The sequence below is a fragment of the Triturus cristatus genome, chromosome 4_2 (assembly GCF_964204655.1).
Source record: "Triturus cristatus chromosome 4_2, aTriCri1.1, whole genome shotgun sequence".
Classification (NCBI taxonomy): Eukaryota; Metazoa; Chordata; class Amphibia; order Caudata; family Salamandridae; genus Triturus; species Triturus cristatus.
In genome coordinates this window covers 426,421,878-426,445,765 of record NC_140586.1, presented here as the reverse complement: position 1 = coordinate 426,445,765, position 23,888 = coordinate 426,421,878, and the positions used below count along the sequence as shown (strand labels likewise).

Sequence of the window (23,888 nt, the reverse complement as noted above, 5' to 3'; positions counted from 1 at the left end):
AATATATCAATATTTGTGTTCTTTACATGCACACCAGCATGCACAGGTCTCAGTGCAGGAGTTATTCATCAACAGCAGGTGCTAGGGAATCAAAGCGGGATGCCCTAGGGACAGTGCTGTATCTGACACCCATTGGTGCTATTCTTTAAAGAGGGATGCCCGAGGAACAGAGGTGTAGCTGACACCTATTGGTGCTATACGTTAAAGAGGGATGCCCGAGGGACAGTGGTGTATCTGAAACCCATTGGTGCTATTCGTTAAAGAGGGTTGCCCGAGGGACAGTGGATCTGACTCCCATTGGTGCTATTCGTTAAAGAGGGATGCCCACGGGACAGTGGTGTATCTGACTCACATTGGTGCAATTCATTAAAGAAGAAGGCCCTAGGGACAGTTATGTATCTGACACCTATTGGTGCTATTCGTTAAAGAGGGATGCCCGAGGGACAGTTATGTATCAGACATCCATTGGTGCTATTCGTTAAAGAGGGATGCCCGAGGGACAGTGGTATATCTGACTCCTATTGGTGCTATTCGTTAAAGAGGGATGCCCGAGGGACAGTGGTGTAGCTGACAGTCATGGCTGCTATTCGTCAAAGAGGGATGCCCTAGGGACAGTGGTGTATCTGACACCCATTGGGGCTATTCGTTAAAGAGGGATGCCCGAGGGACAGTGGTATATATGACACCCACTGGTGCTACTCATCAAAGAGGAATGCCCTAACGACATTAGTGTATCTGACACCCATTGTTGCTACTAGTTAACAATGTGCTATTGCTCACATTGTTGCAGAATGTCAGCTTCACTTTGCATGCATTCTAAGACAACTGAAGCGGCAAGGTGGAGAGAAGTACAATTCAGAATTCTCAAGCAGCCAAGCTTTTTCTTACAGTGATGGTAGGTAGTCCATGCAGCAGGCAATATTTTAGAAATAAATGCTATTCAGCCTACATAGGTGCGTGAGCTCAGGATTCGTAACTCACTTGGTGGGCAAAATACTTACAATAGTTCTGGATCCACTTATCGCTAGTGCTATAGCAGCACACTAAGCCTATCACTTTTGTGTTCACTTTATCGCGTTATGGACAGAACACAAACATTATCCACTAGAAATGTCATATTTTCACTGTATTCTCCAGATGTTTTCCCTTTAGACACACTGTTGTTTTACCTTTGCTATAGTCCCGGGTGTATGGAATGGGCCTCATCCACTATATGCTTTTCTAAAATGTGTTCCTTTTTCAAGACACTATTAACATGGGACAGAACTGACATTGTGCCTGATAAGTAGCCCATGGCTAGCATATGCCTAATGATAATAAATAGTCCATTATAAATTGGCTGTTATTTACAGACCACCCTGCCTGGTTAAATGTGAATTAGGTTTGGTGGCTGCGAAGTAGTAAAATGTTAAGCTTTAATCACAAATATCCAAAGGCTTAGAAGTGTACTTGCGTCACTCACTTTAGTGTACTATCCAGTAAGTTCCTTCTTCATGCCTGGCAAATGGAATAAACCTTCTTTAATGTAGCATTTGTTCTTCATTCAGCAGGCTGATAGTTAATGAAATCTCTGAAACTGTTATCCAATGAAAGGCCTAGCACCATCATCTATGGCTTTGTAATTAAAGGCAGGTATGTCCGATCAATCAGTAGGATTCATATTATTTGCATCAAAAAGGGCACCAGAAGGCAACACAAATTTGTGAATAGTCTCTAAGTTAATTTCGATCATAAAATGCTTCCCAGGAAGGGGATATCACTTATACCAAATATCTTTAAATTCAAATTATGGAATTACCCCCTTAAGCAAACACTAGGCTATTTCATAGAATAGTTTTGCTTTATGACTCGATTGTTGCAAAAGGATTGGTCTAAATGAAGATCTAACCTAATGGTTAAGTCACCTGCCTGCATGTTTTTTAGGGTTTAGGAGTGGGTAGAGATAAATGTGGTAAAAGTTTTTTTTAGGATTAAGAGGTTAAGGGGTGGGTAGGGGTAAAGGGGGTAAGGGGCATTTTAGACTTTATGAGCAGGTAGAGGTCAAGAGTGTAAGGCGAAAGGGGGAAGGATTGATTAGAGTTAAGGGGTGGTAGATGGGTAGAGGTAGAGGGAGGTAAGGTGTTTTATGTATGTTGCAGCGTAAAGCATGGTAAAAAGAGTTATTCTATGCTTATTCTCCTTACTGTGCTAACCGTACTGGGCCCTTTATGATTAGGCAATCTGAAACGTTTCCATTTAGAGGCCCTGATGAATCTTTCTCCACCAATAGAGATAACATGTAGGGTGCCCAAATTCAGCAGTAGCTATCCCTGTGGGGACTATTAATTGACAACCAACTTCATAAATTAGAGATCAGATTTAAATACTGCACTCTCAAAACTATGCTATAGTAATAAAGAATAGCAACAGGAAGACCCAACTTTCTAAAGAAGTTAAGTTGAGCTAGGTTAATGCAGACCATAAGCTCTGCAACTGCAAAGCAAAACAAAAGAAGTAAGACTTGATGTTCTGTCAGAGCTTGATGATTCTCCCTACAATACATTAAGTCAAATAGCACAGATTGAATGGAAAAGTCAACAGGACTCATTAATCGACTCAGACATATAATTGATTAATTTGGGTATTGTATTAAAGATTCAAAAGTCATTGCCACAAGTAATTTCTTCATATATTCAGTTAAGAGTATCACAGCTTGCATAACAATACCAAACATTTAAGCAGGCTTCCTTGAGGGTTAGTATCAGAGTCAGTATCACAGTTAAGAGTCCTACCACCATTCAGGTAGAAGGATAGTTAGTTGTCTAACAGCTCAAATACTATGAAGATGGGGAAAGGGTGAGTCCATTAGCGTGAGAAAAAAAAAATGAAAATGGATGGCAAAGAAGGTTCAGTCATTCAGCTATCGACTGTAGCTTCAAATGCAAAGGATAGTTCAAAAGTCAATCAGCATAGCATCCTCTCACAGGAAAAGGAAAGTATAGTGTCCAGTGCCCCTTCTTTGGGGTTTCTTCTTGTATAAGATTTTTAAGATCTTCCCAGTGAGGTGGCATCCCAGCACCATCAAAAGACTATCACATGTGCACATGAAATCAAGCAAAATGTCTTCACTTGTAGTGCAGGAGAGATAATGACTGATGTAAATATGTATTTATGCATTTTAGTTATGGTTTTTTAATGCATAAGGCATGCAAAATAGTTAAAACTGTCTGTAGCCAGACCTAAAAATGATATCCTAAACAAGCGAGTATCTATTTAAGAGGACAGAAGAAATGGGACAATCTTCAAAACACTTATGACAGGAATTAAGAATAATTGACAAATTGTACCAAAACAAGTAATAGAAATGTAGTGGGTTCAAACTCCATTAGAACCGGTAACATGGTGTAGAGAGCAGCGTAAGAAATACAGTATAGATTCAAGAACATATATAGAAGCACCATCAGCCTTCCCACTGCATCCCACTCATAAAATATAAGTACACAAGATGAGGATAATTAAGACCATGTGCAGGTGGTGATTATTTTGGGGTTGCCCATGTTGTCCCAAATGAAAGGTTCAGGATGCGTTTGTGGTTGTATGTCTTCTTCTTTTGGAAGTGATTGTGAAAATAGGAACGTCGAATCAAATGTAAGTTTAAAGAACATAATTGAGAAACACAGTGGTACATTTTGCACACCAGCCACTATAAAAGAATGCTCGGTACGAAACAGTCATTTTAATTACGTTGAACGGCAGGTTGTCCACGTGTTAGCATAGTGCAATTTGGAAAGTCTGGAGTTATATTTGAAAATTTTGGCGAGGCCTGGTTCTGCCAAGGAAATGATGGCTTCATTTTTCGATTCTTTTTATATCTGGTAATAAGTTAATTAACTTCAAGTGTGCATAAGGGCAGCACCCCAAGCAAAGTGAGGACTCAATCTCAGCCAATCAGCGATGAGTGATAACATAACCCGGAACGGGGCCGCAACAACTGCAAGAAACCTTTTTTTCATGGAAAATCTGCAATTTGTATGGTGCTCACTATATTCTAAATTATTCTGTAGTACAAGTACTTTGTTCCTACAATAAACCTCATTAATTCGTTTTCTAAGCGCAGCACCAAAAAGATTTCCATAAAGGATTTGTTGCAAACTAATAACACCTGCCATTTTACTCGCTACTTTAATTTTGCCACATTTTTACAGTGCTTAATCAGATACATTCTAAAGCCTAATTAGGCACTTACCAGTTGTTTCTAAGGAAACTGCTGTGAAGGTGTTCCAGATGGTGCTAATAAAATATGCTTTAAAAAAAATTAGATATCTATTAATAAGCCACCACATGGTGAACATAGTGAAAATTCAAAACGTAGACTTTTGGAGAACTTTATCATGAATTCTTCAATGTTATGTTGCTTTGCGAATTTTACATATAGGTTCCACACCCTCTTTATGTAACATTGACCTCTGTCAACTAGGGCTGTAGGTGGTTCTGCCAGATCTTAAATTAAAAGCAGAAATTAATTTAATAAATAAAACTGTGGCAGGAAAAATGGGCCTGTCCAGTCCACTCTGAATGGCTGAAAGCATCTGCAGATCGGCCTGAGGTAGACTAGCTAAATGTTGATATTATTTTTTCTTCATCCGCACCCCATCTCTAAATACAAAGGGCCATATTTAGGGCAAAGTAACTCAATGCAGCACAGCAAGTCAGGACTGCGATGTATTAAAAGGAATACGATGCTGTCCTTTTCCCTGCGCTGGCGTTGTTTGGCTGCGTGGCGCCAAGACAGGCACCTGTGCACCATGGTGCAGGAGTGCCTGCGTTGCAGAGAAGGTTGTTTTTGTACAAGAAGGAACACATTCCTGCATAATACAATCCTGAGAGGCAAATAATTCCTCTTTCTACATGTGCTGCACACATAGAAAGAGGAAGTAACAAGGAGAAACAAAGATATTTCTCCTCATTTTGCCTCACCTGGGGAGGCATATCTTTTTGGTGCACCCCGAGGTTTACCAGTTCTGGTAAATCTGGGAATGCAACAAAAACGCAGTGAGTTGCATAGAAACACCCACACAACACCCATATAATGCCTCCCTGGTGCAGAGAAAGGGATAGGCAGCGATTTGCGCTGCAAGGCTTTACAAGAAGACACGCAGGGCAATGCAAAGTGGCCTTGCGTGCCTTCATAAATCTCTTTTTGGAGTTGTGTCGCTCTTGCACCACATTGAGTAGTGCAATAGCAGCGCAACGGGACTTGTAACTATGCTTCAAAATTTGTGTTTGCATCCGGTAGGGTATGGAGTGAATCTCATTTGTACCACAGTGAGCATAGTGCTGACAGTGACAGTTAATTCTGTCTGACCATAGTGGATTTCTTTTGGGGGAACTCGCACACATCAACACTCATCATTGGGTAGTCGACTGACCCTCATACGTCCTTAAATGAACTTGGAGTTCCCTGTCGGGTCGTATACACATAATTTCTGGAATGTGGGCAGTAGAATTGAAAAAAAAAACAATTATCAAGAATAAAAAAAAAAATGTAATATATAATTGTCCAAGCCTAATCGCTGTTAAAATGTAATCCTGAGTGAATTTGCAATTTGTATACATATTTATCTCTAACCACTAGTACATGTAGTAGACCTTTGTACTTACTACCATTCCTATGTGATTTTAGAGTTTATCTGTGTGTATCTCTTCCTTGAGTGACTTTACAGATTGTACATTTGCAATTTTTCTCTCTTTTCACTCCACTTGTACATTTGCAATTATTTTCCTGTTTATATCTACTATGTAACTCATGTAATCCAAAGTCCTTATGGAACGCGACTGGTTCTTTTGTAAAGCGCTCTGGCACCTTCGGTTAATGTTCGCGCATTATAAAATCGCAATAAATAAAAAAAAAATAAGAATCGAATGCAGAAAAATCAGCATACCATACATGGCTGCAGATTTGAAACACTTTTGTTTTTCTCACACAGGCACAAGTGAGTCCCAAGGAGGGGTGGCAAGTTTACAGTTCCGCACAAGATTCGGATGGGAGATGTATTTGCACCGTAGTTGCACCAGAACAAAATCTATGCTCAAGGGATGCCAAAAGCAAGCAGCTAAAGCAATTATTAGAGAAGGTAATTTAGCTAATCTCGAGTTCCATTTTTGTTTTATGTTGCCAGTTGTATTCGTAAATAAATCATAGTTGCATTGTATGCTCAATCAACCTCAGTGAATTGTTTGTGATTTACCTCTCTGCTAAGAACACATGATACATAGATACCAATGTACTTGCATGAACATGGCTTAATACAAAAGGTTCCGAGAAGTATTAAGGCTGAGAAGACACACCTTTTTTTATTGACTCTCAAACTATTTGGGTAGTAAAACTCTCCCATCTTGTACCAAATGTAATTTTAAACGTTTTTGTTTAATCTTTGTATATGCAGTATAGGCGTGTCTCGGGGTTTAATATATTACATTGTGCTCCTTAGCCCTGGGAATATTCTTTCTTAAATGTATTGTTTAATTACCAAGGAGCTGATTTTAAAAAGCCTCGATTAAAATCCATTCTCTAGAATGAATGACAATGCACGCTGGGATCTGTGATATTCAATAAATCACCTTAATCACCTTGACCACTGCTTAGCACCAGGATAGCAAATGATCTTGTAAAAGTCATTAGATGTGGATGCAGTTATTAGGGAGATATGTTTTGCTTCAACCCTGGGAAGTTTCAACGTTTCACAGCTGTTAGGTGAAGCCCAGTTAGACACAGACAAGGGTCCCAGGACTTCAGAAACAGCACTTGGGGATCAATGCTCACACTGGCAGAGACCACCAGCAGGATGTAGTTTAAGTCAAGTTGCTATTGGTCTCCTGGGCATTTCAAGAAAAAGGATTCTTGCAGCTTGCTGTGGCCCTTTAGTTTAGACAGGGATTCCAACTGATCCTGGAGTCTACTTCTTTGTCTTGGGCACAGGTGGAAACAGGTCCAGGCAATGCAGTCAAATGTGTCTATAGGCCAGACCTAAACATGTTGTCCCTGCAGGCTACGTCATTACCAGGGCTGACCGAACACACAAGAGGGGAGGAGGATTAGCTATTATCTCCAGAGAAGAAACCAGAGTAGTAGGATGCTCAATGGGCAGTACACCGGACTGTGAAACATTAGCATTCCAATTATCGATAAACAACAATGATACACTTAAAGGACTCCTCATATATCGTCCACCGAAAGCACGGACCCCTCTAATTGACAACATCAGCCCCTTTTTAGAGTCTAGTATAAACTACCCAGATTTCACAGTACTGGGAGACTTCAATTATCATCTTGAAAAAGAAAAGGATCAAAATATTGTCACATTCACTGAGACCATCGCAATTTCCTCCCTAGAACAGAAACTTAGACAAGCAACACATGTCGCAGGACACACACTGGGTGGGATTTTTACTTCCAATCCGGGGATAAGAATCTCGGAAATTATCCCTGTCCCTTGGACCGATCACAAAGCAATAATATTCACGGTACAGAATAATGGGCATAAAACACCATTAAGTAATAACAACACCCCAGTCATATACCAGGATTGGGATAAAATAAACATACCTGAATTACATGCCCAATTAAGTGCCTCAAAGCCAACTCTAAATTCAGATGCCAACTCTGGGGTTAAAAAAATCTCCACTTGGATAAAGACAGCATTAGACATGACAGCCCCTAAAAAGAACTTCATACCAAAAAGAATAAAACCTTCTGAACCTTGGTTCTCAGAAAAGCTAAGAATGAAAAAGAAAGAATGTAGAAGGGCTGAAAGAAAGTGGAGAGCTAATTACGACCAGACAAGAAAGATCGAATATTCATATACTTTGTCAGAATATAAGAAAATGATCGTCGAGGAAAAGAGTAAACATTTTACACAGAAAATTCAGAAAGCTAAAGACACCAGTAGAGAACTATTTGATACAGTAAAAAAACTGGCAAATCTCCCAATGAATGCTCGGAAAAAGTTCAGCCCAGATTTCTGTAACACCATAGGTCAATTCTTTGTAAACAAAGTCGAGACTGTATATAGAACATTCCCGGACAATTACACCCCTCCACATGAAGGACCCAGGCCAGGATTAGAGGCATCAGACAAGCTTTTCACCTTCTCTGGACCGACGATGGAACAGGTAACCCAAGTGGTCAAGACTACCAAGTCAGGGGCACCGTCTGACCCTTGTCCACCCAAGGTGTTCCATTTTTTCCCAGAAATGCTCAGCGAACAACTCAAAACATTATTTTCAGATATAATACAATCTGGTATTTTTCCTATGGCATGGAAGTCAGCCTCAGTCTGACCACTACTGAAAAAAGCTAACCTTGATCCTAATGAACCTAGCAGCTATAGGCCCATCTCCTGGATTCCGTTTCCCTCTAAGGTTCTGGAGAAGCTACTTAATACGCAGATCACATCATATATCACCGCGGGAAACTTCTTGGACCACTCATAATACGGTTTCTGAGAAGGCCACGGGACAGAGACTGCACTAGTAATAATGGCAGTAGAGGAGCTTAGAAGTACATTATATGCAGGAAAGAAGGCCGCCTTGATCTTGTTGGATCTCTCGGCGGCCTTCGACACTGGTAATCATAAGATCCTGATTGGTAGACTAGCTGAGATCGGACTTCAAGACACTGCCATCACCTTACTGTCATCTTATCTAGCAGATAGATCATTTGTAATAGAAGCAGATGGATCAGCATCCAAATCCTGCCATGGGGGGGGGGGGGGGGGGTGCCACAGGGTTCATCTTTGAGCCCCACGCTGTTTAACATATATGTGGCCCCTCTGGCAGCAATTATCAGGCAATGTGGCTTCTCGGAGATATCATACGCCGACGACACCCAGGTGGTTGTATCAATCTCAAACAACATCGAGGATACAGCAGACCAATTCAATGTCTGTATGTCCCAGATAAACACCTGGATGCAGAAAAACTGTCTTAAACGGCGAAAAAAACGAGGTACTACTATTAGGGACAAACACCACCTTCTGGTCCCCAAGATGGTGGCCGGCTGACATGGGTGAATGCCCTATCCCAGTCCTAAAGGTTAGAAATCTGGGAGTTATCTTCGATGAAAGACTGACATTTAAATGGCAGATGAATAAACTCGCCTCCACTTTTTGGGGCATCCTGAAAATGATCAAGAAAATAAGTTTTTTCAACCCTAAAGATTCATTGAAGACCCTGGTCACAGCATTGGCCCTCTCGAGATTGGATTACGGCAATGCGCTATATGTAGGGCTACAATCTCAACTCCTTCTGAAGCTTCAGCGAATGCAGAACGCAGCAGCAAGACTAATTTTAGATATACCCAAACACGAACCAGTCTCCCATAGGCTGAGGGACCTCCACTGGCTTCCAGTCGAAAAAAGAATAAAATTCAAGTCACAATGCCTAGCATATAAGGCTCTACAGGGCAGAGGACCATTGTACATAAGAACACATCTTCAAAGATATACATCAACCAGATATTTAAGGTCAAATCACCAGCAATTATTGTCAATCCCCAGATTCAAGCAGGCCCGTTGGGGGGGTAGAAGCTTCATGCTGGGAACAGCAAAAACATGGAATAGTCTACCAATCCAAATAAAAAACAGCACATCACTTATGTCATTCAGAAAACTATTGAAAACCTGGCTATTTGTCAACTGAAATGCCATAGCCGATTATTCCTACCTACTCCAGCGCCAAGACGCCCTCGGGCATACGTTGCGCTTTACAAATCTACAAATCAAATCAAATCAAATCACGATAGTATCAGTTGAAGAGGAGAGGACAAATGGGACAATATTGAAAATATTAAAGCCATGTACTAATAGACATTTACAGACAGGACCAAAACAAACAATAGAGATATAGTGGGCTATAATTATAAATAAAGTGTAGAGCTCACAACAATATACACAACCAGCAGCCTTCCCACTGCATTCCACTCATGAAATATAACTAGATGCAATGAGGATGATTAAGGCCATGTTGAGCTAGGAAATTATTTTGTGGAAGGCAATGTTGTCCCACAGGCCTCCTCATAGGTCTCATCCGCAGATGCAGCACATCTTCTCTTCTTCCACAGGTTCAGAGAGTGTTCTGAGAAGGATCCTTGGGGAGCCCCATTTATGATTGGCACCAGCTAGTGAGTGGGTGACTTCAGGATCTTCCCTAAACAATGAGATACAAGTTCCCAGGTGAAACCTCATCCGCTATTGCAGCAGTTCCTGTTTGCCCTACTGTAAACAATCCTACAGTGCATCTTATTTCCAAAATACAAAACAGGGGACTCCTACCTCCATAGTACAGAGCCTGCGTGCCTACCCAAAGATGTGGCTGGGCAAATGAGAAGTCCCATCCCTAATAACTTCAACCCAGTTCTGGGGTAGCTACCCTCCCTCTGGGCTTGGTACCAATCTGGCTGTAGGGAACAAAGGCTTGCCTTCCCCAGGTATCACCTTACATTTAATGGTAAAAGGTAGACCCTCTTACAAGTTAATAAAGTTCCCAGAGCCACCCTAACTGGTTTTTCAGCAAGGTGAAGAGAAACACCTCCACACATCAAGTTCATGGTCCCTGATCTGGGACTATTTTTTCACACCTAACATGCCAGCTGCTAGGGTGCTAATGCAAATTATTCTCCAGGTGTTTCAGGAAGGAAAACAGGAACTTTTCACAAAGTTACTTAAATTATATATAGTAAATATATAACTTCACCTTTGCACTGGGCTTTTATTGAATATTAAAAATTTGGGGTTGAACTATTTTTTATCTGTTCCGAAACCAGAAATAGCAGACTTTAATCTGTACTCTAGTTTCCCTTATAGGACAGCCAGAGCCTTCTTTCAGTGAAAATAGCATTTAGGACCTTTTTCCCTTATGCACATGTTAACAGTACATTCTGCATGTCCCACCTTCAAATACCATGTAGCCTTGGAGGCTACATGGCCAATCTACGGGTGACTTGTAAATGCTTAAATGGAAGATTTTACCCTGGGAAAAAAGATTATTTTGACATGTCAGATTGCATGTTTAAATAATAGTTGCAGCTTCAATCAGCCACAGTGAATGTTTTTTGGTTTACACTACTGCTAAGAATACATGATACATAGGTGCCAATGTACTTGAATGAATATGTCTTAATTTGGGGAAGGTTCTGCGAAGTATTAAGATTGGGAGGAAGCACTTTTTTATTGATTGTCATGCTATTTGTGTAGATTTAGGTAAAACCCTACCATTTACTACCAAGTATTTTTCTTTGTACATGCAGTAAAGGCATTCCTGGAGGTTTAGAATACTACTTTATGCACCTCTGCCAAAGGAAGATTCTACATTAAGCATATTGCTTAATTACCATAGAACGGATTTAAAAAAAAGTCTCCATGAAAAACCCTTCTCTAGAATAAATGATTATGCCTTCTGGAATCACCTTCATTACATTGACCACTGATTAGCACCAGGACAGCAAACTTCCATGGAAAAACCTTTTGATCTGGATGTAGTTATTAGCAAGAAATGTGTTTCTTCAGCCCTGAATTGTCGCTCCTTGGATGGATTGGCTTGGGTGGTTGGTCCTAATCCCCTGGGAGTACTCAGGTCATCTACTAGTGTGACACTGGCCACTCCAGTGTCCCACAAGTAGACGGCACAGTGCAGTCCACAAGTGATATTTAAGTATGTACACTAGTGCTTCCCAAATCTTTTAGAACCAGAATCAAAGTTTCAGATCGACAAACTTTCACCTCCAACCTAGCTTTAGAGGACATAAGTTGAGTGATTTTTTTAATGTAACTAAAGCCTTGTGTGGTAGCACACTGTCATTTACAGACAGCACATTTTCCTTTGAAATAGCCACTAAATGTGTACAGACAAACAGTTTTGCTAATAAAACTATATTCCACACTAATGACAATGAATGGACATCAGGTTTCAGTGAATATTTACCATTTGTTCATCTCCAAGGAAAGTTCATTGATTTGTATTGATCCTAGTAAAATCTTTGCCTCCATCACACTTCAGAATTGCAAAAAACATGTGTTTCATTTTTTCTTCCTAACTGCTGAATGTGTACAGTTCATTTACCAGCAACACTTTGTTGTATCCTACAAAATATATCATTGTACAGACTTTCCTTTCACATGCCTTGTGCCCCAGCAACATTGTCAACTAATTCACTTGCCTTTCTCTGACTACACAGTGAGAGGCATTTGTAAATGTCAATCCATGTGTTAAAACACATAAGAAGCAATCAGTCTGAAGGCATAGCCTACCCTGTCTTTTAAGAGCAGCAAATGTGACAAGATAAACACAGAATTTAAAGGCATCCTTATATATTGCTCGGACTTTCTCGACCCTCCAAAAATAGGCTTGTTACCCACCTGTGGGTTGTGACCCACAGTTTGGGAAACACTGTTCTAAGCCATAGGCATGGCATAGTTACATAGCATGGCCTCATAGTCGAGTTAAATATGCCAAAGAGGGATTAGCCAATTCCTGCATTTTTTAGAGGTCCGAGCACACACATTGACACTGGACAGCAGTGCCCTAGTGCACAGAGTCAAAAGCACAGCAACAAATGAGATCAACATTGGGGTAGGCAAGCAAAAAGGAACATTTTCTCAAAGTTGAAACACATTTGTTTTTAAAAGACAAAAGTATTGACCAACGTAGAGCAGAAATAGCGCCCATTACAATTCTTTAATTTTACACTCGAAATTATTTTTAGATCCTACTCTGCACCCATTAGGATAAGACTCATCAGAACTGATATGGGATGCATATGTTTTTCTAAAGTGTTATTAGTGATAGTTAGAAGCCCCTTCTTTGTGATATTTGTGAACAATGACTCAGTGTCCGTCATCACTAGTGCATCACTTTGAAGATTCACTATTAAAAGCACCAGTAGTGGTAATAATTTCAGAGCTTTCTCTCAAAGATGGTGCTGTTCTTTTCAAAATTGTCAAATAAATAAATATAACTATAGATGCATTTCCACTAATTCAAAGACCACAGTCCATCAGAAGGTTTTACCTGGGAACAAGTTGCTTTTGGTAAAGGGAATTTGACTTCTAAAATATTTAAATTTTTCTCACAAAACCCTGTCCCTGACCTGATTGTTTGACAGCTGTATTAATGTTTGCAACTTCTTCCTGTGCTTTGTTTTAACATCATGCAGTAACTGGGTCTGTAAGGTAATATTTGAAGCCTTTCTTATCATCCTTATTTGCAGTGGCTGTATCCTTGTCACAGGGTTAGACTACAATCTGATTATTGAAGGAAAGTTTCTTCAGGAATTGATTTGAAAATTGGCAATGTTCCAGCAACTCTAATTTTATTTATTTTTAATCTTCTTTAAAACTAACAACATGAAATCCTCAAATGTGTGTACTTCCTCTGTGAAGTTTAAAGAGGAAGCATTACATTTAAAGTATTGGGTTTTCCTGTTGTGTCTACCAATGTATCTTTTCATTGTACTTAAAAACTGTTTGAGTCCAATGTTCTTATTTTCCTGGATAGCGCTGCAAGGTTATTTCTGAAATGTAAAGTATCATTTTGCGGATGAACTGAATGTCCTCCATTTAATAGACTGATTCATGTGTCAGTCATAAAATGACTGTAAATAAATACATATTTTTTATGTTAGTTATTAAAACCATTACAAAACAAGCATTGATTAAGAAAGTATAACCAAGTACATTGTTTTCGATGCTCAGGCACAACAAACGTATTAGTCAACTGGATAATGTAGAACAACTGCATGTAATAGTATTCCTATAACCTTGTTCTCAACCTTGTCCTTGCTATAATATTATTGAGAATACATTAGTCATCACATAATATCCACCACTTGGTCAGTTGTGAAAGTGATGTTAAAAAACTCGTATCCCTAGATTTAATTTTTTTAATTGGTCTAGGTTCAAGATGGTATTAAAAAATGTGTTGTGGGTACGAAGACCTGTTAGTAGTCTAACGCACTAGAGTGTCCATAAAAGGTCCTTTTATTTTATATCTAGGGATACGAGTTTTTTAACATCACTTTCACAATTCACCTCACTCAAGCACCAGTCACCTCCATTTTCGTTGATCACTGCTATATTAACCAGTGCTTCTCCTCCGGGTGGAGGAAGCATACGACAAAAGAGAAACCCACTGATGATGCTGTCACGTTTGTAAATATAGGGCGGAGAACCAAGATATACCGCCTCACGATTTGAGTACGCGAATGAGGGTTTTTTTATTAATCATATGAATGTTGCAAACCCTGGTTGCTCAGGTCAAGTGATCCTTTCCCCTTTGATTTTTGAGTAATTATAGAGACATTCATCCTTTTGCTTTATTGGGGATAATTTCATTTGCTAGAAATTTAGCTTGCCCTATGAAAAAGAACCTAATATATTCTATGCATAATTCTTTGGGAAAATTCTAAGTAATATTCCGTGAATCACTTTTATTCTTGCCTATTCTTGACATAGGGGCCAATTTTGAAGTCGGAAGGACCTGAGTCCATCTGACATCGATCTGGAAGTGGGACCGATCGACCTCCTGTCGGTGGTCCCAAACCAGCAATTGAGATGTGACCGAACCGCAATCATATTCTATGCAATAGGAGCATGCATTTCGACCGAAAAGCATGCTCTCATTGTAAAGAGCTGAGGTGCAGTTCATCATTGCATTGTCCCTAAGCTGCCATCAAGAGGCCTTGCACCCATAGGGGTCCTGCTGAGGCCCCCAAAGTTGGATTCCCACAGCCTTTCTGTGTCGGAAAGGCCGGCACACAAAGGCCTGTAAGAATCTGCAATCGTTATCCTTCGGGCGGAAAGAGCTGCCCTTTGGATTACCGGCCGCTTTCCGAATGGCAGGCTCTCCAAGCTCGTTGCAAGCCATTCTGAAAGCCCATTTGGATTCCTTTCCGACCGACCACATCATAATTGGTCAGTAGGAAAGGAATCCGAACGGGACATTTCGATGCAGTCGGAACGTCTCCAACCAAAGGTCGGAGCCGTTTCCAACCACCTTGAAAATGGCCCCATAGTCTGTTACTAAAAAGAATGAGGACTTGTGTTTCTACTACCACTAAACAGAAGAATAAAGAACTACCATTCCAGGGGTAGTTTCAACACAATATCAAAAGAAAAAGTTTTCCCAGAATGGTATAAGATATAGAGTTTCTAAAATGTTGAATAAATTGCCATTTTCACAATTATTTAAAAAAAATGTTTTGCTCATTTTCTGTGGAAGTTGTAAAGTTTATGCTATATTTTTAGTTTAAAAATAGTTTAATATTATGAATATTTCTATTAAAAAGGCATTGCAAATTTTTTTGTTTTTAATGTTAAAATCTTTACATACAAATATGCTTTAGATCAATGTTGAGTTTATAGAGGAGATTCTTAGAGTATGTGTAAATAATATTTTTATCGAAGTAATTAATTTTTGAATTTGTCTTTAGTAATCTTAAAATTTAGAAATGTAAAATATACATCTAAAGTGAAGTCTAAAGAAGACATTTTTGCACAATATTTAATTCAAGCAATGTTTAATATGTATTTATCAGGGGTCTTTTGTAACTGTAATCATTTGCTTGAATAGAATGTTTATCTAATTATGACAAAAAGAGATGGGGATTCAAGGGGCGAGTCTCTCCCCATCGCAAGGGCTATGGGCCCTTTTGCCAGAATATTGGAAGAAGGGTGGGGGGTTGGGGCTGGGTGGGAATATGGGGTTGGTGTGGGGGATGGTAGCGGTGGGGGTGTGGGGGATGTGGGGGGTCTTGGGGGATAGGGATGGAGGAGGGGGAATGGGGCAAGGGGGAAGTTTGGGGGGGTGAAAACTAAAAAAATATGGAAATCTGGTGTACATATCGATAAAGGGAAAGAAGGATCGCTGAAATATGATAAGCAATGGCGAACAAAAGGAAATAAGATAAATAGGGATGGATAGTTTACAGATATGCTCATCTAATGTGGGTGGCCTGATGTGGGTAGTCCAATATGGAAGAGAATCCCACTTCTGAACAGAAAACAAGAGTAAAAAGAGTCAAATGAAAAATGAACGTTGAAATAAAGGATAAAGTAACATATAAGAAATTGATTCATTTGATTCAAACCAAGGTGTGGCAGTGCAGCCTGTTGGATTCTGTAAGAAGTTTCCTATTGTGGAGGTATATTGCTGCAGCGCAAAGAGACGAAGCACGTAGTAGGTTTTGCACGCCGTCAAAAGCACAATGGTCAAAGAAAGATTAAAAAACAAGGATGAAGAGGAGTGCATCTCTTTTCTCTGAACTATATCAATATTACAAATTGGATCATAAACCAAATTTATGGCATATATTCAGTTAACACAAGTCCAAATGGACCCAGGCCTGTAACCTGAAGTGCATTATTCAGCAAATTGGATCAAAAACCTAATTCCTGTCAAATGTGTTCAAAGTGTCCCCTACTAATTGTGCATTCTATGATGCCTAGTGGGCTATTTTGGATCATTAACATCAGTTTAAATGAGTCCAGGTATGAAATCATAAACCTCAACATATTCATGACATTTTAATGAACAAAAAGTTTTAATCCTCACTGCTAGACATTGCCATACACAATCAAATCTAATCAAAAACTATAGCTTAACTGGACAGAGCCTGCTCCATAGTTGATACTGTAGCTACGTGTAGTGCTACTACGCAAACTATGCCCAGGGTTAGTATTGTTGATCATGATTTTAAATTACTGCAGGTGTTCTATATTGTATTTCCTAAATGCATGAATCATGCTCCCTATGTACATTTTATTACATTAACACAATTGACAGTATAAGCAATAATCAGAATTGAAATTCAGATGATTGTTGAAGACACATTTGGCTACTGGGAATGCTAAAATTGGTAATATTATTATTCTTTTTCTCATGTATTTCCTATATTGAACAAAGACTAATTTATTGAAAAGATCTGTATACTTGTTTGTCTTCGCAACATAGTTATGACCTAACAAATCTTTGAGATTTTTGTTCTTTCTGAATGAAATCTTATGATGTTCTAAAACATATTTGGAGAGAATCCCATTTCGCATTAAAGGCATGTGCGTGTAATATCTGCCTCGTTTTTTTGACTCAGTGATAAATGTGGTAATAAATCTCATTATTTGCCTTTTCCACCAATATGTTTGATCCATATTTCCTGGATTGTAGGAGAGAGCTTCTTGTCACGAATTCTGATTTTCTTTGGCTCCAGCTAAAGACTTTAGACTGTAACCTCTGTCTTAAAATCTCTGTGTCACTTGTGAACTACAATTCATTTTTGCTCTTAGAAATTCCCCGATTGGAATACTATTTACAAGATTCCTATGATGAGCACATTTTCGGCATGCAAAATGCTGTTCCCTGCTATTTTTTTATGAAACAGCCTTGTGTTCAATTTGGCTCTTTCATCTCTACTTTTAGATCCAAATATTCTACTCTTGTCTTGTATTTCTGGTGGCACATGTGAATTTAAACTTAAGTTTCTTCTCATTGAGACCGTGACCAAACCGTTTGGCGGACCTTTCTGACACATTCCCAACTAGGAAGAAATAATCAATATAGCTGACCCAAAGCACTATGTGGTCATTTAATGCAAAGATGTTACCAGAAACCTGCTCTTCCCAACAGCCCATGAACAAATTCACATAGCTGGGGGCGAAGCAGGTTCCCATCGCAGTGCCTTGGGTCTATTTGTATAGTTGATTGCCAGATAAGAACAAAGTGTACTTTAGACAGAAGGCAATCATACCTAAGAACATTTCTGAATGTAATAAGAGTGAAATTGATCTAGCTCACAAAAAGATTCAGTAGACTTGAATTCCCAAATCATGATTGATACACATATATAGATTGCATACATTCAAGGTTAACAGTGTATAATCTTTCTCCTGAATAAATATTCTCTATTACCTTAAGGAAATCTTTGCTGTCCTGTATATATGAGGGGAAAGGACTTGCAAATGATCTTAAAAAGTAATTGATGTACTGCGATGTATTTTCCAGTAAATATCAATTGATGACTCAATCGGTCTAGTGGAAGGATAGGTGTAATTCTTATATCAAACCCTTGTCTATCCATTCTGTCAGTTTCTCCTAGTACTCTCTAACGGACTCTGCCAATGTTTCCTTGTTCAATTCTTCATAGAAAGTAATAACACTCAATTGTCTGTATCCTTCTTCTAGGTATTTGGTATTTTATAACACCACAATATTGCTGCCTTTATCTGACTAGCATATTACTATATCAGGAGGGGCAGTTGGCCCCCAAGGGCATCCTTTGGGGCCAATTCCCCCTCCTATTACCTCCAGTAATTCCCACACAGCAGGATTGCTAAGACCTTGTCGAAGGCCATGCCACCTTTATCCACCACTCTGCAAACATACCTCCTGGTGCACTAATAGTAGGGGGATAAAGTCCTTTGGTCATTGAGGGTCCTTGAGGGCCAACTACCCCTCACGTTACCTTCAGCAAGTACCATGCAGTGTGAATGCTGAGAGGTTTTCAGTGGTCTTGCCCCCTTTCTGCACCACTCTGCAAATGTACCTCTTAGCATACTACTAGTTGGGTCATTGAGTGCCCTTGGCTATTGAGGGTCCCTGGGGGGGAAAATAGCCCTACTGTTTCCTCTGTTTAGTCCTACACATCTGGATTGCTGAGAGGTCTTTAGTGGCCACCCCCCCATCTCCACCACTCTGCAAACATGCCTCCTGGCCCACTACTGGTTGGGGGTAAAGTCCACTTTACTCCTGAGGGTCCTTGGGGGGCCAACTACCCATCCTGTTACCTGCAGGAAGCCCCACACATCTGGATTGCAAAGTGGTTGTGGTGGCCATGCCCCCTTTCTATACCACTCTGCAAACCCGCCTCCTGGCACACTACTGGTGGGGGAAGAAGACCACTAAAGTCCTGTGGCCCTCAGGAGCTAAGGGGACTTAATCCCCTAACCAGAAGTGCACCAGGATGCACAATTTTAGAGTGGTGCAGAAAGAGGGCAGTTCCTTTGGCGTCGTGCCAGTAGCTTTTCCTTTTTTTTCAATTATAAGGTAAAGGGCCCCCCTTCCGTGGGATGATTTTGGCCCCAGTGACCCCATCCCCAAGGGCCTTCTCTCTATTTGTTTAATATTTTGTTTTAAAACGTGGGAGGGGGCTGTGCTGCCCATCTCCCGGGTTAGTTTTGACCCCAGGAACTCATCCCCCGGGGCCTGGCCACAATACTGGGTGCCTTGGCCCCATTGGGCACAGGGACAATACTAATTTGCAAATGGCCGGGTTTTATGCCCTGATCTCTGTACTGGGTGAATGTATGACATTGTTCTGCATTCTGTCCATCAATTGTTCTTTTTGCTTTTGTTACCCAGAGTGGGACGGGTATGCCCAGACGTGGGTCCCGTGCTCCCTATGCCACTGGAGTCAAGCTATCCTGGCTGGTGAAACCCCGAAATCGTTCCTAGGATGCTTGTTTCCTGTCCTGTCCAGGGAAGGCCTGACCTGGCAGTTCTGGCTGTACTGTTCCCATTGGGTGCAAGGTCAAGACTGATTTGCATATGGTTGGGTTCAAACTGGAATGGCGTGGAGAGCAATAAAAACAATGGATTTAGGCCCAGATCTCTGTACTGGGGTGAATGTATGACATTGTTCTGCATTCTGTGCATCAATTGTTCTTTTTGCATTGGTCCCACCAAGGGTACCCAGTTTCTTACATTGGGGACCGTAGGGGGAGCATGAAGGCCCCTGCAGACCCTGCCTGCTTCCCGCGTCCTGCGGGAGCCAGCATTGTTTTAGACAGAGTGAGCTGCTGAACATGCAGCGTCCTCTGTCCAGAAGCAATTCTGCTCTCTTTCATGAAAGAGAGAGCATTTTGCATGCTCTTGCTTGTATGAAGCAGAGCAGAGGTTGCTATGGCTTGACTGGATTTGTAATGCTCCCGCCATAGCAAACAGCTACCTCCCAAGGGTGGGCACCGTGGGAGGTAGCAGGAGCCAGCCCTGCAGGGTAGTAGTCCCCAGGGAAATATATGGCTGCAGGAGGTGCGCCGTGTAGCACCCCACCATTACAGAACACAAGTCCGAGAATGTGGTCTCCGGGCTGACATAGGCCCATCGTTTACCCTGGGGAGTTGGCAGTCCAAAAATACCCTGGGAAGGTGGTGGTCTCTGGGGCTTTAAGGCTCCAAGGAGGGGTGACATGTGTGCCACCGCCTATATAATTTACACATGCCCCTGGGAGGTGTCCCCCCGGGGGCATATCACAAATGAAGCAAGGGAGCCGTTCTCCATTTAAAAAAAAAACTTCAATGCAAGTCGTGGATCCAGTGCAATTCCTGCCAAAAATATTTTGGAAGAATGCTTTTTGGCCATTTTTTGGGGTCAGGGTGTTTCAACGCTGCCACCTTTACTATTTTAAAAGCTTTTTTATGTGACTCAGTTTGAAGTATTGGCAGCCAATCACATCTCAGTACTAGAACTCAGATGGGATTGCGGATCCTCCGCATCCCCAGTTGTATATCTTAAAAACCTTTACATTTCTCTGCAACTGCTGAACCGATTTACATCATTTGACAAAAAGAGCGCTTTCTGGAACAATGGCTATTTGGTGTTATTTCGTTCAGCAATTCAGGCTGTAGCTGTGTCTAAAATTTCCTATGGAAATTAACATTGGGAAAAAGCGTTTTGGAATCCCCCTTTTTTTCTGATTCCACTTGGCGGATCACCCTGGAATTTTGAAGACAGCAGCTGAAGTGAGTGGCAAATTTGTTTCAAACATTGTGCGAGAATTCATCAAATGGCACTAATGTTATTGGCAAAGCAAAAAGTGCCCTTCCTTTGGAAACTAGGTCCTAACTATAACTACCTACTGGCAATGTGTATATTACCTACTGGCATTCAGAAGAAGTTACAGTTAAGACCATGCTTCCATGGAAAAAGAGCTTTTTGTTTTGACAATAACTTTGGTGCCACTTGATGAATCTTCATGAAATTTGCGGAACCTTTCCTTTTTTCATTAAGGTGCTGTGTTTAAAGTGTCGTGGTGATCCATCAAGCAGGGGCTGAGAAAAAAGCTTTACGCTGAATGGAAAAACACCAAATTTGGCAGAAAGCTCGATGTTAGTCAATAAAGCATTCATTTTGTGATTTGGCATGAATCCATTCAGTAATTTTAGAGATTTTTAATGTTAAAAAATATAGATATCTGGGGATGCAGACCCTTGCAGTGGACTTACTGAAATTTAATGGGCTACCAACACATCAACCAGGACAGGAAGTGTTGGCAGGCATCCTCGAGCTCTGCTTAGGTGGGACCAGGGCACCCACAAGTGAGGCTGGGTCCCAGGAGATTTGGGCATCAGGAATAAAATCAACCCAGGTGGGGTCAGCGTGGTCCTCCCCCCATTATTTATTTATTTTTCTATAAAATAAAAAAAGAGACCGAGTACCTGGGCATGGGGTCCCCGGGGCCAAAATTGGCCCAGAGAAGGGAGGCCACATGCCCCCATCCAGAATAAATAAAAAATAGAAGAAAAAGAATTGCCAGCAATTTGCTGGCCCAGCCCCCTTTCACCACCACTCTGTGAGCGCACCTTCTTCTGCACAGCTGGTTGGGGATGAAGTACCCTTGGCTGTAGAGGGTCTCTGGGGCTCAACAAACCCTCCTGTTACCTTCAGTAAGTCCCAAACAGCTGGATTGTTGAGAGGTCTTTGGAGGCTATGCCTCCTTTCTTCACCACTTTGCAAACGTACCTCCTGGTACACTGTTGGTTGGGGGATGAAGTCACCATTGCTCCAGGGGGTCTTTAGGGGCCAGTAACACCTCCTGTTACCTCAAGTAAGTCCCGCGCAATGGGATTTCTGAGATGTCTTCGGAGGCCATGCCCCCTTTCTCCAACACTCTGTAAATGCACCTTCTGGTGCACTACTTGTTGGAGGATCAAGTCCCCCTTTCTCCTTCGGTGCCAGAAACCCCTGCTTTTACCTCCAGTAAGACCCACACCGCGGGATTGTTGCGAGGTGGTCAGAAGCCACACACCCTTTTTTCATTACTATGAAAACGCGCCTCCTGGCACACTACTAGTTAGGGGATGAAGTCCCCTTGGATGCTGAGTGTCCTTGGGGGCCAGGAAACCCCCTTGTTACATCCAGTGAGCCCCGCAGAGTGTGATTGCTGAGAGCTGGGCAGAGGGCCCGCCCTCTTTTCCCACCACTCTGCAAATACACCTCCTTGCCCACTAGTGGTTGGGGCAGAAGTGTTCTTGGATGCTGAGATTTCTTGGGGGCAAAGAAGCCCTCCATTTAGCTCCAGTAAGTCAGATGCAGTGGGATTCCTGAGAGCCAGTCAGAGGCCCAGTCCCCTTTCTCCACCAGTCTGCAAAGGTGACTACTAGTTAGTAAACCATAGGAAGTCACTGAAAATAAAAGGTTTACAGTGGGACATGGCAATTCCAGTGCCCACACGGTGAATCCACCACAGACAACATCGTTGGGGGCTGCATGGGGAAGCCCAATGCCTCCACAGTCCCAGTCAGCTCCCTAGCCAGCACCCATTATGGTGGTGACAGGAGCTGGTTCATTTGCTTTGCTCCCACCAAGGTGGGAACAGTGTTTTTTTCTGCTCCTGCATAGATGGGAGCAAAGTTGTGGTCCCTACCAAAGAAAGTGTGATGGGGTTTGCAGTAAACTCAAGCTACACAGGGATGCAATCAATAGCTCGGAGAGGGGAGCTGCATGCCCCCTTACATAAATATATCCAAAATGAAAATATAGGACCCTGAAATGGGTTTCTGGGGGCCTTACAAGGTTTGGGAATAGGGGCTGCATGCCCCTCCGCTTATTCTATGTAGCAGCCCTGGGTATGGGTTCTAGTGGCCTGTGCAACACTCCCACACTTTAATCTAAATATCGGCCTCAGGGGTTGATGTAAGACCAACCATGTGATCACAAAAGTGATGGTAGAAAGAGGAATACTTTCATATTAGAAGTCAGCAGCTGTAAGAAATTGGGTTACTGATTGAGGGGGCTGAAACAAAACTCAAGCAACAACCACAGTCCTTGTTAGGGTGAATTCACAAGCAAACCCAAATTAACCTATGTTTAATCCTCTGGATTCAGGCAAAAAGGGGATTGTGCTGTGAAGTCCTGTTACGCACCAGCTAGTTCTGAAGAAACAGCAGGATTTGCAATGCCAAGTCCTGCATAATCATCAAGGAGACCGTTAACAAGGGGCTTTCGATGCAAAGGCCTGTGTCAAAGACACATAGCGCAGCACCGGTTCCTAAAATGCTGTGGGTGGCTAAGTAAAGTCTTGAGCCCCAGGTGAACCATGCAGCAGTCCTGATGCAGAGTGTAGCGATGCAATGCATTGTGCAGCAGCTTCAAAGCAGAGTTTCTGGCCAACGACGCATTGCTCTGCATGTTTCGATTCTGCTGGGACCCCAGTTGAGGCTGGTAGAGCACCTTCAGGCCCACTTCTGAGGGTCCAGGACTGAGGTGGCACCACTTGGAATAGTAGGACTCACTGCTGGCAGATTCCAGGTGCTCAGTAGAAGATGTAGAAAGCCTATTCTGTCCCTGAGGCTTCTGGTCAGGAAGCCAGCCTACTAGCCTTTGGAGACACTCTCGTGGTCCTGGCTTCAAGATGCTAGTCCAGTCCTTCACTCAGGCAGAAGGGCAGCAGGGCAGCATAGCAGGGCTGCAGAATGGCAGTCCTTCTGAGTCTTTCACAGGTCTAGATGTGTACTGAAAAGTTTGGAGCATGAGGTGGCCACCAAGTAGAAGAGCTTCTAAAGGTTTCCACCCTAGAGGTGCTTGGAATTTCCTGCCTCCCTGCTCTGGTCCCAGATTTTCTGGGGTCACAATAAACTAGTGTCAAA

At 41.7% G+C, this 23,888-nt stretch overlaps 1 protein-coding gene across 2 annotated transcripts in view; it reads left to right on the top strand.

Annotated features, from left to right (window-relative positions):
- The window catches only part of LOC146834522 (noelin-3), a 607,486-nt gene that overhangs the window by 330,827 nt on the left and 252,771 nt on the right, over window positions 1–23,888 (top strand). For both annotated transcript variants that reach the window (XM_085601914.1, XM_085601913.1), the window contains exon 2: window positions 5,967–6,113. In XM_085601914.1, coding sequence (XP_085458040.1) covers window positions 5,967–6,113 — 147 coding nt within the window. The remainder of the gene's footprint in view (window positions 1–5,966; window positions 6,114–23,888) is intronic.